Below are 14435 nucleotides of genomic sequence, written 5' to 3'. Positions count from 1 at the left end.
ACCCTGTTCAGGAAGCGGGTATCTCCGTTTAGCCATGCAAGCGCTGTGCAAGGCCGGCCTTAGGTGCCTTTCTTGGGGCGTCCGGAATGTAACGCCGTCATTTTCCTCCAGGCTGCCCTACTTGAAGATGGTGCCTACTATGTCGTCGGCCGCGACCGTCGCCTTAAAAAGCACAGGCGGACTAGGCTCTGCATTGCTTGGGAGCGATGCACCGGACTGCCCTATTAAGCCCGGCACGGTGCTTGGCGGCCGACCACGCAGGGGTCTGTGTGCCACTCCGGGGAATCGGAGCTGCTGGAGTTGTGGGGCGGCTCTGGGCGCCACCCCTGTTTTCTTCTGCCCGGACTGCGAGGTGGTGCAGTCCCCCGATGATCGTTCGACCTACTTCGACATTATGGACTGGTGAGCAGCTTCCCTGACAACTTCACACCATCAGCTTTTTAACAAACTTATGAGAAAAGGTGGATTTTTGTCAACAGTTTCCCTGGGCATGGGGGAATTTAAAGGGATCTTTTTTGTTCAAATGCGATTTAACCGTGGTAAAGTAATTTTTATATTCGATATTTTCGACATTAAAAAAATTATTTCACCCTTGCACTGACTGACATATATTTATGCCGAACCAATCGTGATGCATGCAGACTAATATCCCTGATGTCACAAGGCTTCTTTAAACTGTTTTTTTGACCTGAAAGGGTCAAAATGTCAGGAGGCGAAATGGATTTATGTGATTATTTCCTTAAACTCTCTATATAAAACCACGTTGAAGGTGTTATGCCAACAGAAGCCTTGTAAGGTGTCACTTGGCTGAATTTGTCGAATATATCGAATGTTGAATTTAAAATTAACTTTGCCACGGTTGTGATTTATAACGGTCAGTCTACTTATTATTATGCAAAGTTTATACTTTAAAATACCGGTATATGGTACCACACAATCACCCGAAAATAAAGACACATCGTGATTTAATGGCGTGTTCTGTGTTTCACTACCCATATTATTATAATTATTATCGATGCAGTTGCTCTCTTCCGCTCCCAGCTCGTTCTCAGTCACCTTTGTGGTTTTGCCAAACTGATACGAACTTGACTTTTTCTTCCTGTCATTGCTACGTATTTATCCTGCGTGAAGTTAATTGCCCCTCCATGTTTCAGAGTTTAACCAAACCGTTCTCAATCGTTTGTGCCATTGAAATTTTAATTTATGCTGCTCTAGTTACTGAGATATAATGTATGTTTATATGGTGACGTGGTACAACCCTCATTGGTTCCCCCCCCCGCCACTTGCACCCGATTTCGACCAAACCGGTCTCAGTCGTTTTATGCTGTTGAAACTTTTGTTTGCGCGGCTTTACTGTATAAGATATAAATGTTTGTTTAGATGGTGACGTTACCACAGTGCACCCCCCCTCTAAATTGCATCCCCCCTGCGAAGTGTCACTCAGCTGGTTGGCTGAGGATACAGTTTCAAGTTACGCCATAAGTTTCAAGTTCACCCTTACCACTGCCACGATCGTTCATATCAATAAAATATTTATGAATGTTTTAAAAAGGTGTGTTTTATATTTATTATTAAAAATCATTTACATTTAGATTGATCATATAAAGGATGTCTTGATAGAGCTGAATATACATTCATAATCTATCGATGTTTTATCGATTTATAACCGTATATTTAGCTCGCAAACGCAGCACAAATGTCAGACCAGTTTTGTTAAAATCTGAAACATATGGGGGGCAGCTTCACACAGGTCTCTGACCTGTGCCACTTCTTCATTAAACATTTCTCACAGGCATTTTATTTATCCTGGCTATCGTTAACCCCTTCAGGCCTTCAATTTAATAGATATCCAATTTATTTCTAAATTAATTAGTGTCAGGCAGCAGGCTGCCTCAGTTGGCGGCACTGTCCCCTCACACATTCTGGGCTGTTGGGTTCAATCCAGCCTCTACTGCTTGCATGTTTTGCACAGATGCTGTGGTTTTCAGGTAGGAGTTTGGTGTCTTTGTTCATGCTCTAGAGTTCCCCTACCTGTGCTGTGCTTTTTGCTACTTAGGAGGGGCTCCAGCCCTTGTAGGACCCCTGTCACTCAGAGGCTCTTGTAATCATCGTCTTGCCCCCCTTTACTTCCCCTCTGTTGGATGAGTTAGTTTCATAAAATTGTTTTTGCTCATTAATACCTGTTTACCTCTAAACAGATTGCTGGCTGTACTTGTACGGTTATCTTGGAAAATGTTGGCAAGTTTGTGGGACAATTCAGAGTCTTACTAGTAGCAGGAGAGGACTGGCTTGTCTGGGGGCCCTAGGCTGACATTGATAGGGCCCCCCCTAAGGCAGGCGACCATTTGAGCTATTTTTTGGAGCTGGAAGAGAAACTAGAGGGAATTAAAATGATGGAACATCAATAATCTGCTAATCATTGATCAACGTGTGGGGTGCTAGTGGTAAACTTACTGTTCTGGGTGGGTGCAGAAGTTCTGTCATTAAAATTTGCAGATTGGGGGAGGGGGGTATCACGCCAGCAGATCAATTGGTTGAATTTAAGAAGTTTAACCATTCCCCCTTTTTGCTGTAACCCTAGGCATTAGCTAAGGTTAGTCTTGATTTTTTGCATAGGTTTGTTTGTGTTTTGTCCATGTCTGTTCACAATTTGTCTACTACTCTCTAGTGGGATAGTATCAAGTTAGACTTGTATCTTTGCATCATCATCATCATTATCATCATCTTCTCTGTTAGGCTACTTTGTGCTGGTTCACTTGGCAGTGAAACAGCTGGTAGCCTGCCACTAGACTCCAGTGTCGAAAATAAAGCTGGTGGCACTTAGGCTCGAAGTAGGAATAGTCCATGACAGCCGGGATGGGGGGTGGGCATCTTTGTCTATCCTGAAAACAGTTGCTAAAATGCAAATAAGACATGCTACTATAGTTTAAATTATAATATTGTCTAATACCCATAAACATAACTTCTGGAAATTCTGTCTTCAAGGGGCCCTTAGTTTTTGGGGACCCTAGGTAGCTGCCTCCCCTTGACTTATAAGTCTCCCCCCAGTCTTCTGGAGTTGAGTAAGGCCCCAAACCTGTGTATGCAGTTATCATGTTTTCCCATGCTTACTTGGGCTAAAACCTAGTCTTATACTTGCTCTCTTCAGTGACAAGTCATTTTCAGTAGACATCAGAAAGCTGCAGCGGAGATACATACACCTTCAGCGATCTCTCCACCCCGACAACTTTAGCCAGAAGTCTCAGGTACTGACTTGCAAGGGAATCCCTTATCTGACTTGGTGGTGTTAGCATTTTTGCTACCTAATAGTGTGTAATTGTGTTTATTGACTGGTACATGCATCTTATTTTTGTGATTTTTTTTCCCCCAACAAGAGAGAACAAGAGTACTCAGAGACACAGACTGCACTAATAAATAAAGCGTATAGGACACTTCAGAAACCTTTAAGTCGTGGCCTTTATATGGTAAGTGTTTCCCTTTGTTTATTGCTGTTTTCTAAAATGATAAAAAAAAATGTGTGGTTCACAGGACCTGAAAAGAATTAGGAATGTCTTAATGTGCATAAAATTTTATATTGTCCAGAAGTTAGACGTAAATGATTTGGTAGATTGACAGCTGGCCTCCGGTGTGGATTTAGTAAAAACGGAGAACAAAATCCCATGTCTGCTTAAGCGTACATACTGTTTGCCTTTCCTTCACCAAACAAAATGGGTAACAAGCCAAAAAAAAACCTAGTGACTGACCATGCCTCTTTGCTGCTGTGTATCACTGTTTTATAAACTGCTCTTTGGTTAATTTAAAAGGCAGTCCCCTCAATCCCCTCTCGTGCCTTCTTTCAGCTGGAGCTAGGGGGCGTGCGTCTGGAGGAAGAGACGGGTTCTGTGGCAGATCAGCACCATCTCCTGGAAGTCATGGAGCTGAACGAGCGCCTGGCAAAGACACAGAACATAGAGGAAGCCAACGACATCGGCCTTTCAGTCAGAGGTTAAACGGATTGGGATCTGTGGGGCTCTGTGGGTCACACTGTGGCATTCACCTTCAATTCCGATGCTGCATTTATGCTTGGACGTTTTTCCATGTTTCCATTGGATGTTCCAGTTCCTCCCGCAGTCTATAGAAATGTACTTCATTTAGGGTGGAACCTCTCAATTGCCTTTGTGTGCGTCGCATTGGCGTCTCATCCAGGGTGCCCACTGTTTGTGTCCTGTAAATCCTAAGAGGGGCTTCATGCTTGCTTTTGGAAAACAGATACATTTTTTTTCTAAATGTGTCACTTATCATTAATGGATTATCTCAGCCTGAGTGTATAAATTGTTTTACTTAGAAAACCTAATTTCTATATCTGCTGCTAGATAAAGTGTCATTGGGGAGGAAAAGCAGTTGACTGAAGTAATTTATACTGCCCCCTTTCTTTTCTTTCCAGGCAAGCTGGAAAATCTGACAGAACAAGTTAATACATCCTTCCGGAAAGGTAGCCTGTCTCATCTGCACTTTCCTCATTATCCCCAAGTTAGTGAAGGAAGATATGTGTGAGACCCAAAGGGGGAGGGAATATTCCTTGTTGTTAATTTTTTTCCTCCAAGTGGTTTTGCCTAATTCCTATTGGTTGCATCATTAGTTGCTATTGGGTAAAACCTTAAAACTGAATTTAATGCTGTTGGTGCATCGTGTTTCATTCTGACAGGGAGCTATGTGCTGCCAATGGAGTATAGGCTAGCAGATGACTGATCAGCCCCATATCCAATGTTCCTGTGCAGGGTAGCTGTGTTTGATGGAAAGAGATGAACCTCTTGCTTTCTGATATTTTTTTTGTTCTTTTGAACACCTTAGGAGACCTTCAGTCTGCAAAAGTTCTTCTGGCCCAGATGAAGTACTTTGTAAATGTTGAGGAGAAGGTGAAGGATAAACTTTCCGAATCCTTGTGACCTCAACTTAATTGTGTGTTTGGTTATTCATGTATTTATTTTATGTAGGTATTTATGCCAAGCATATACACAAGCATATATTTCTGCTGTATTTTTAAAACTGTTTAAATTGTGTTAAAGAACAAAATGTGTAAATAAATGTGTTTTTTTTAAAGTAATCTTAATGTTTGTTGGCTGTAGTTGACCCACAATCTATGTCCATTGAGGAACCATGTCATAGCCTAGGAAAATTTGTTTCATTTGTTTCAATTTTGAGGAGTTGATTTTTTTTTCTTTTGATAGCCATTGAATGACGCGGCCTTAAACCAAGCAGTAGAGCTCTGCCTGCATTTTTGTAGCTATACTATCTTCAGGAAGTGTATCATATTTTATTAGCCTCTAATGAAGATTGGTTGCTTGGCTTTGTTATTGAATAGAAACATTTGTTCTTAGACACAGTTTAACAGATGTTGACCTATGGTCAATGTTTGTTAATGTTTACTATTACAAATCAATCTTCAGGTAAGTGTTGTTTTGTTTGCTGTTGGATATTTCCTTTTAATGTACAAATCAATCCCCAGCAGTTAATTATTTGGTAGAAAGTGTTGGATAAGAGCTCATATTGTAGTTGTCTGCTGTTTCACTAAAACCTAATTGTTTAACATCCATCACATTCAATTGTTCATCCATCACTGCATCATGAGGGGCCTGGACCTGTGATGTGTTTGGTTTGTTCAGGGCATAAGAACAGATTTACCTAAAATTTATTTTTTGTCGTTGAACAACTGAGGACCTCAGAGACAAGGCAGCATCTCTAGAGAGATTTGGGTTAAGGCCTTTGTTCAAAGGCTAAGTGTGACTTGAACTTTCCGATCACACCCTGGATGGGATGTCAGTGTGTCACAGGACACACATACTAATGCAGTCACATGCAATGCATGGTGGGATACAAGGTATCTAAATTGCAGGAAGAATTTTACACAGGGAGAACATTTAAACTCATCACATACAGAGCCAGGGTGGGAATAAAACCCCTAGCTTAGGAAATGTATCTCAGTCGCCATAGGCCCTGAGCCACTGTGCTGGCCCCGTGAGAGACTATTCAGAGAAATAAATAAGCATGCTAAATGACACCGCATTTCGATTTGCCTCCTGAAATTGTTAGTATGGTTTTAAAGCATGGTTATGTAATGCAGGGTACCAGAAACATCACGAAAAAGAAACCTGGCAAAGTACAGCCGTCCTGAAGATGATTCAGTGTTTGGTTTTACTGTGGTTTTGCTGCTTTGTGAAAGCTAAAGTATAAGTGCTATTTGGGAATGGGTTGCTGGGGGGGGGGGGGGGGTGTGCATTTATCACTGAAGTCGGTGTATACTCAGTCTTTTCTAGCTTGTGAGAAGAGTAACCAGGAAATTCACACACAAACTGCTAAGGTGCTCATGGATGAGACTCAATGTACAGTTATATATCCTAAATCATTCAGACATGATGCATAAATTATAAAACCGGTTATACATGAGCTGAAAGTAATATGTTCTACGCAGTTAGTATATGAAATGACTGCCACTTAGGATGACCGTGGCAATTTACTGAGATCATCAGTGTCGTTATATAGGATTACTTGGCTGCTCTTTTTCTTTCATGAGATGCTAATAGTTCTTTATTAATATCTAATTAAAATGACCTTCCCTTACACTAATTCAAGTATGAGGACTTCATATTAAACATCTCAGCCACTGTGTGATGACTCCATTCTTAATTTTTAATTCCGTGTTTTCTTTTTTTTAATGGGAATATATCTAATGAACTTTCCATCTAATCATATGGGATTGGTCACCTCATTAGTGTAAATACTTATGGTGGTCGGGTAATTGGTTGATTTAAATTAAATGAGAGTTAATTTTGTCACTAATACATTATGGGTATGGGTTCAATTATGTGATTATGCCTTTTAAAAGGGCAGGACTTAAATATTACAGTAATTATGGGAAAGAGATGAACCATATTGAAACTAAAGACTGAAAATGACTTACCAGAATCGAGTTAAAAGAAATTTGGCCACACATTACTGTGTAGGTATCACGTAACACCAGTGATAGCCCTGTGCTGCCTGGGATAAGACTCGCCCCCCCCCCCCACCCCCGACCCTGACCAAGACAAGTTGTTGGAAGATGGATGGATGTATCCTATAACTGCGATTTTAACTACAGGAGTCTATAAAATGGGGAATGAGCGGAAGCCCTGAGCCCGATCAAATGATCATTCCTGCAGAATGAGAGACAATGAAATGGCCAGGCCGGCACTAAGGTATCTGAAAGCCTTCATGGACATTAACTCAGGTTGCAGGAAACCAGGTTTCAGCCAAAATAGCAACATTTCACTGTTCAGCTCATTTCGCCTCAAATTCACGTCACATGAAGGTCAAATTCAACAGCACGATTGCTATGATTCAAAATATTTTAATTTAGTCTTTAAATCAAAAATGAAACTTTAATAAATATATAGTTTGAGTAAAGGTATTTTTTGCCATTTTATTCACATTAAGGATAATTTTAAATCTTGTAGCCAAAAACGATGCAATCATTTTTCTACAGTTTAACATTAAGTCTGACAGTTCAGTTCTATGCAATGACAGCATAGTCATTTAAATGTGTTATATATTTTTCACCTAATACCTTTTCATTATCACCCCAAATTGAATGGGGTGGGGGTGGGGGGTGGATTTGACCAGTTCCTTAGTGGTTCCCACAGACAGAATATGCAGGAGAAATGTACAGGGGTAAAGAATTGGGTGACTTTGAGCATCTCTGAAACGGCAAAGCTTGTGGGGTGCTGATGGACACCTGGAGTATGTTTCCCAAAAGCATAGTTGCTAACAACAACAGCGGCTTACATAGTTGGAACCATGCGACTGAACAGTTCCACCTATGTAAGTTGCTAATAGGAGAATTTGGCAAACTTACCCCTGCTCAGCAGTTCATGGTCTGTCCCCCCACAGACCACTCTCAGTAGGTGCCCCCCACAGACCACTCTCAGTAGGTGCCCCCCACAGCTGACCACAGACACTCCAAAGCCTGGTCATTTCGGAGATGCTCTGACTCAGTCGTCAGTCCATAATGGCTTGGTCTTTGTCAAAGTCGCTCAGATCATTATCCCTGATCATTTCTTCTGATTCGTCATCTTAACTATGAGTGCCTAATGTTAAGTTACCATTAAATCTATCCCAGACCTTCACATGCACAGTTTTTATGAGATAGTCATTATTATTCACTTCATCTGGAGGTGGTCATAATATTGTAGCTCATTGGTATATGTAACAATGGGAAATTAGACTTCGCTCTGGAGACAAAGTCACATTAAATGCAATCGTAGACCATTATTGGCCATTAATACTTGTAACTTAACTACAGTTTCAAATTTATTTCCTTTATATACTGTAATTTTTGCATCACTATTCATTATATGGCACACTGAATTCCTCCCATTTGAAACTTGCAACATTTATGTGATCTTTCATCTTGTATTGTTTCAACTGAATAGGAAACATGACTGAAAACACACCACACTGAAATTTATCATTAAGCAGAACTGGACATTCTCTTAACTGTTCAGTGGTATACATGTATTTTAGGTGGCATAATGTGTTCAGGATCTTATGCACGCACCAATTAAGAAGACCCATTCTATTTGATGCCCTTAAGGAGATGTTTCAAAATATCTATCTTCACAGGTGGAGCAGTGAGAAATTGAAGAGGATACAGGCTGAGGGAAGGACCAAACTCCTGCATTAAAAGAGCAGTATACATTTATTATCAGTTTGTATCTGAGTCAGAACCTCCCAATAAAGGTGTATGTATGGTGTATGTATACATGACACACAAGCTTACGGCCAGGCTCCAGAAGCGATTCTAGGTACTCTGTGACCCTAGGCGAAAAACTCCATGGCCCCCCCAACTCCCCCTTTCCTTGGCATGGTAAAGTTTATTACTTTTATTTTATTGTGAAGTGTAAATTAATAATAACAAAGAATATTATAAACACAAGACCTTCGTTTTTATTTTTGTGAAAAATAGAATACACAAATAAAGCAGATTTGTCGTTGCAATGTACTATGTAATCGGCCCCTCTTGGGGGCCCCTCCCAGCTCAGGCCCCAGCTCATTACTTGCCCTGCCTGTCCTGTCGCTGCACCTCTGGCTGGCTCAGGAGCAACCCACACACTATTGCCGACGTGGAGACAGCAATCCACCTAACTGCAAGTTTGGACTGTGGGAGGGAGCCTGCAAACTTCACACACACAGGACAGGGGTGGGATTCAGAAAAGTGCTACACAGTGTGTTTAATAATTGTTCAAAAGGGCTGCATAAAAATGCATGCATTTAATGCATCAGAGCAGTCTCACACCTTGAATTGAAGACATGCATATCGTAGGTAGCTATCAGTGTTAATTGCACAGTGCAAATGCATCTCCCAATAAAGAGGTGAACTAAAGGAAAAATTGAGCCCTGCACACTAAATAGACATATCATTACTCGAAAGAAACACCATTATACCTCACACATTTTGACCCAGCTTGTAACGAAAGGAATGCATCGCTCTTTCAGTGAAAATATTAACACATGGATACAAATTTTCAATGATTTCTTAATCACAGTTACAGTATCACAGAAAACATGCTACACACAATGGGTTGCTAGTCTTGCTGGTACGCTCACTAACAGATACTTTAAACCAGCATGTGTTTGCGATGTGAATGGAAACCAAATTTACACCCCCCATCTTGGGGATGTACAGTACCATACACTGACTCATAGGCCATCGATGTGTTATCCTCCTTGGGGATTACCTGCATTTCCAGATGTGTCTGGTTCATCCATCCATCCATCATATACCGCTTTTCTGGGTCGGGTAGCGGGGGCAACAGTCTAAGCAGGGAAACCCAGACTTCCCTCTCCCTCGCCACTTCGTCCAGCAACTCGGGGGGAATCCTGAGGCTTTCCCATGCCAGTCAGGAGACATAGTCTCTCCAGTGTGTCCTGGGTATCCCCCGGGGCCTCCTCCCAGTGGGACATGCCCGGAACAGCTCACCAGGGAGGCATCCTGACCAGATGCTCAAGCCACCTCATCTGGCTCCTCTCGATGCGGAGGAGAAGTGGCTCTACTCTAGAAGTCCCTCCCGAATGACCGAGCTTCTTACCCTATCACTAAGAGAAAGCCCAGCCACCCTACAGAGGAAACCCATTTCGACCTCGTATTCGTGACCTTGTTCTTTCGGTCACTACCCACACCTCATGACCATAGGCGAGGGTAGGAACGTAGATCAACTGGTAAATCAAGAGCTTTGCCTTTTGGCTCAGCTTCTTCACCATGACAGACCGATGCAGCGCCTGCATCACTGCTGATGCCGCACCGATCCGCCTGTCGATCTCCCGCTCCATCCTTCCCTCACTCGTGAACAAGACCCTGAGATACTTGAACTCCTCCACTTGGGGAAGGACCTCCTCCCTGACCCGGAGAGAGCACTCCACCCTTTTCCAATTGAGGAGCATGGTTTTGGATTTGGAGGTGCTGATTTTCATCCCAGCCGCTTCACACTCGGCTGCGAACTGCTCCAGTGAGAGCCGAAGGTCATGGTCTGATGAGGCTAACAGAACCACATCATCTGCAAAAAGCAGAGACCTAATCCTGAGGTCACCAAACCGGACACCCTCAACGCCCTGGCTGCGCCTAGAAATTCTGTCCCTAAAAGTTATGAACAGTGTTGATGCTGCACCGCTTTCCCACCCTGAGCTGCTGGATGGTGGACCAGAATCTCCTTAAAGCCATCTGGAAGTCATGCTCCATGGCCTCGCCAAACTCCTCCCATACCCGAGTTTTTGCCTCAGTGACCGCCAAAGCCGCGTTCCACTTGGCCTGCCAGTACTGATCAGCTGCCTCCGGAGTCCCACAGCCCAAAAAGGCCCATTAGGATTCTTTCTTCAGCTTGACGGGTTCGGGGATTGCCGCCGTGACAGGCACCGACCACCTTATGGCCACAGCTCCAGTCAGCTGCCTCCACAATGGATGCGCAGAACATGGCCCATTCGGACTCAATGTCCCCCGCCTCCCCCGGGACATGGGCGAAGTTCTGCCGGAGGTAGGAGTTGAAGCTCCTTCTGACAGGGGATTCCGCCAGACGTTCCCAGCAGACCTGCACTATATGCTTGTGTCTGCCAGGTCTGACTGGCTTCCTCCCCCACCAGCGGAGCCAACCCACCATCAGGTGGTGATCGGTTGACAGTTCCGCCCCTCTTCTCACCCAAGTGTCCAATACATGCGGCCACAAGTCCGATGACACGACCACAAAGTCGATCACTGAACTGCAGCCTAGGATGTCCTGGTGCCAAGTGCACATATGGACACCCTTAAGCTCATGGTGTTCATTATGGACAACCCGTGACAAGCACAGAAGTCCAATAACAAAACACCACTCAGGTTCAGATCGGGGGCCGTTCCTCCCAATCACGCCCCTCCAGGTCTCACTATCATTGCCCACGTGAGCATTGAAGTCCCCCAGCAGAACAAGAGAGTCCCCAGGACGTGTGCTCTCCAACACCTCTTCCAAGGACTCCAAAAAGGGTGGGTATTCTGAACTGCTGTTTGGTGCATAAGCACAAACAACAGTCAGGACCCGTCCCCCCACCCGAAGGCGAAGGGAGGCTACCCTCTCGTCAGGCGCCCAGCCAGGGGGCAATAAGTATGCCCACCCCTGCTTGGCGCCTCTCCCATGTCAGTAACTCCAGAGTGGAAGAGGATCCAACCCCCCTCAAGGAGACTGGTTCCAGAGCCTTAGCCATATGTCGAGGTGAGCCCGACTATATCTAGTTGGAACCTCACAGCCTCACACACCAGCTCAGGCTCCTTCCCCATCAGAGAGGTGACATTCCATGTCCCTAGAGCTAGCTTCTGCAGCCGAGGATCGGACCGCCAAGGTCGCCTCCTTCGGCCACTGCCCAACTCGCACTGCACCCGACCCCTATGGCCCCTCCTACAGGTGGTGAGCCCATTGGAGGGGGGACCCTCGTGCCTTCTTCGGGCTGTGCCTGACCAGGCCCTGGCCACTAGGCGCTCGCCATCGAGCCCCACCCCCAGGCCTGGCTCCAGGGGAGGGCCCCGGTGACCCGCGTCCGGGTGAGGGAAAACGTGTATCTGTGTTATTTCTCATCATAATGGGTCTGATGAGCCGCACTTTGTCTGGTTCCTCACCCAGAACCTGTTTGCCTTGGGTAACCCTACCAGGGTCATAAAGCCCTGGACAACTTAGCTCCTGGGATCATTGGAACACGCAAAGCCCTCCACCACGATAAGGTGTTGGCTCCAGGAGAGGTGTCTGGTTCATCTCAATTAAAAATTGTGGCATTTTCCATGAAGGCTGACATTCAGCTTTAAACCTGGTTTGCAGTTTACGTGGGCTGGTAAAAAATAAATGAATAAGATACCACATTTCTCTCAGCTGATATGCTTTGCTAGTGCAGACATTTGGTATAATTTGTTCAAAATGCTGCTCACTTGCTTTGTAGCAGTAAGTTATGAGTGTGTCACTCTTGGGTGTAATTAATTAAAGCTTGCTATATGGCCACAATGAATAGGGTGATATCTGTTCAGGAATGAAATTTAAGCTAAGTGTCTTCTACTGTCCCCCGGACTCATGAATACAAACCATTTTGAGCAATGTGACAGTTAGTGGTTACACTGTCTTGATTTTAACTATAATTTTATATATACATATATTCTTTTTTTGACTTATAAAACTTTATATTTTATTCCATGGATCACTATGCTGACATAGTTCCCATAGGGGGGACCTTGCTCTTACACAAGAAAAAATCTTGGTAAATCTCAAAAGAAGGTATTAATAAAATGAAGGTGGTATGAAGATTTTAGAAGATTTAGAAAAGAAAACCAGTCTGTTAAACTGAGATTTAAAATTATGTAAAAAGCAATGCTTATTTTGCATTGTCTAAACATTTGTATTTAACCAAATTCCTCTTTTAATATCGCTTCTGGTGGTGATTTTGTAAACTATTAATGATGTCTTTATGTACAAATATGTAAAGCAAATGTGTAGTGACTGCTATGTAAGCGGTGGGTGGTTCCTTGTTTCTGCAGGCATGTGTTTGAAAACGTACAATGCACAGCTTGTCGTGCATTAGTTTGTACTTAGTCAGAGTTAAACATTATAATAGTGCATTGATTTACTTCTGTGATTTGTCCAGCTGGTACTTTGTGTGCAGTTATAGGAAATGAACTCCCTTCTAACCAATCAGATTCGAGAATTCAACAGTGCCGTGGTATAAAATCACAATAATGCTTAGACTTTTACGCTTCAACTGTTTAGTCAGTACAGGGGGAACTGAAGTTTATTCTAGGCAGTACAGGTTGGATGCCATGTCAGAATAACTTACCCAAACATATTGTTAGTCTCTTACTGAACTGTGTAACCAGAATACTGAGGGAAATAAAACAAAACTGAAATGTAATGGGGAGATGTGTCTGGTATAAAACCCCTTTAAATGCACAGGCAAATTACTGTGAGAGAAAAATAATTGGCCTGTACTTTATCAAGGGTATGGCTTTTGGCAGTAAAGTGACCACATAACTCAATAGCATTAGCACTCACACTGAGTTCTGTTGGAAAAGTACCTGACGCTGAGGTTGTGTTTCCTAGCATCAGGGCCCAGGAGTCCACTTTGCTTCCATCCGTCTTCTGAATTGCTTTCTTCTATGATTTTCTGAGCTCCCCAAGTTAGATGCTTAACCAGAATATAGTCCAGCAATAACCGACAGATTATTTTCAACTTTTGTGCAATGAGCAAGGAGATTCATCCATCCATCCTCCAACCTCTCTCCCAGTATAGGGTCACGGAGATGTGTCAGATGGTAGCCTTAATTAAATCATTAAATCATCACGTCTCTCAGTTTCTGTTTAACCTTGGCTGGAATCGTGAAGGACAGCCACCCCCTGATTCATTTACATTTACTTATTTAACAGTCACTTTTATCCAAAGCAGCATATAGTTTGAAAGCAGGATGTATCAGTCTTTGGAGCAATTGGGGTTAAGCACCTTGTTCAAGAGCCTAATGGTGAAATCATTCTGCCGACCGTGGGATTTTAAAAGATGTCCTTCTGAACACAGGTACAGAGTCTTAACCTTCAGAACCATACACTACCACTTACAAGACAATGCACATACCTCACTGGGTACTCACTTTTATGACGAAATATCTTATTTTTTAATTGATATCAAGAATCAATTCAAATTAGTTTTTCAATTCAAGTTTAATATTGCACTTAATGGCATGCTTTATAATGCCAAGAAATTAATATATTTCCTTGTAAACAGATCAAATTCCTTGTGAATTTGATCAAACAGATGAGTGAGGCTTTGATGTCTTAAACCTGGCTTTTTCTGCTTGTCTGCTGTTTTTGAATTACTAGAGGCAGCACACCGCTTCAGCTAAATTAAGCGCTGGGTCCAGAGCAATTTGGCCA

General features: G+C 43.1%; 1 protein-coding gene across 3 annotated transcripts; it reads left to right on the top strand.

The window, feature by feature from the left end:
• Positions 1-34: 34 nt before the first annotated feature.
• hscb (HscB mitochondrial iron-sulfur cluster cochaperone) lies at positions 35-8952 on the top strand. 3 transcript variants are annotated; one of them, XM_023828957.2, is made up of 7 exons: positions 35-402; positions 3149-3245; positions 3375-3464; positions 3840-3984; positions 4424-4471; positions 4831-4895; positions 8635-8952. In XM_023828957.2, the coding sequence occupies exons 1-7, from the start codon at positions 35-37 to the stop codon at positions 8644-8646; spliced, it is 825 nt and encodes a 274-aa protein (XP_023684725.1). In that variant the 3' UTR covers positions 8647-8952. The 3 variants fall into 3 exon arrangements, with proteins under 3 accessions (XP_023684725.1, XP_023684723.1, XP_023684724.1); XM_023828955.2 differs by lacking the exon at positions 8635-8952 and adding an exon at positions 7115-7195; XM_023828956.2 differs by lacking the exon at positions 8635-8952 and having other exon boundaries at positions 4831-6643.
• The last annotated feature ends 5483 nt before the right edge of the window (positions 8953-14435 follow it).

This window comes from Paramormyrops kingsleyae, chromosome 2, assembly GCF_048594095.1.
Source record: "Paramormyrops kingsleyae isolate MSU_618 chromosome 2, PKINGS_0.4, whole genome shotgun sequence".
NCBI lineage: Eukaryota > Metazoa > Chordata > Actinopteri > Osteoglossiformes > Mormyridae > Paramormyrops > Paramormyrops kingsleyae.
Note: the sequence above shows the minus strand (reverse complement) of the source record. Positions and strands in the feature narration are given on the sequence as shown.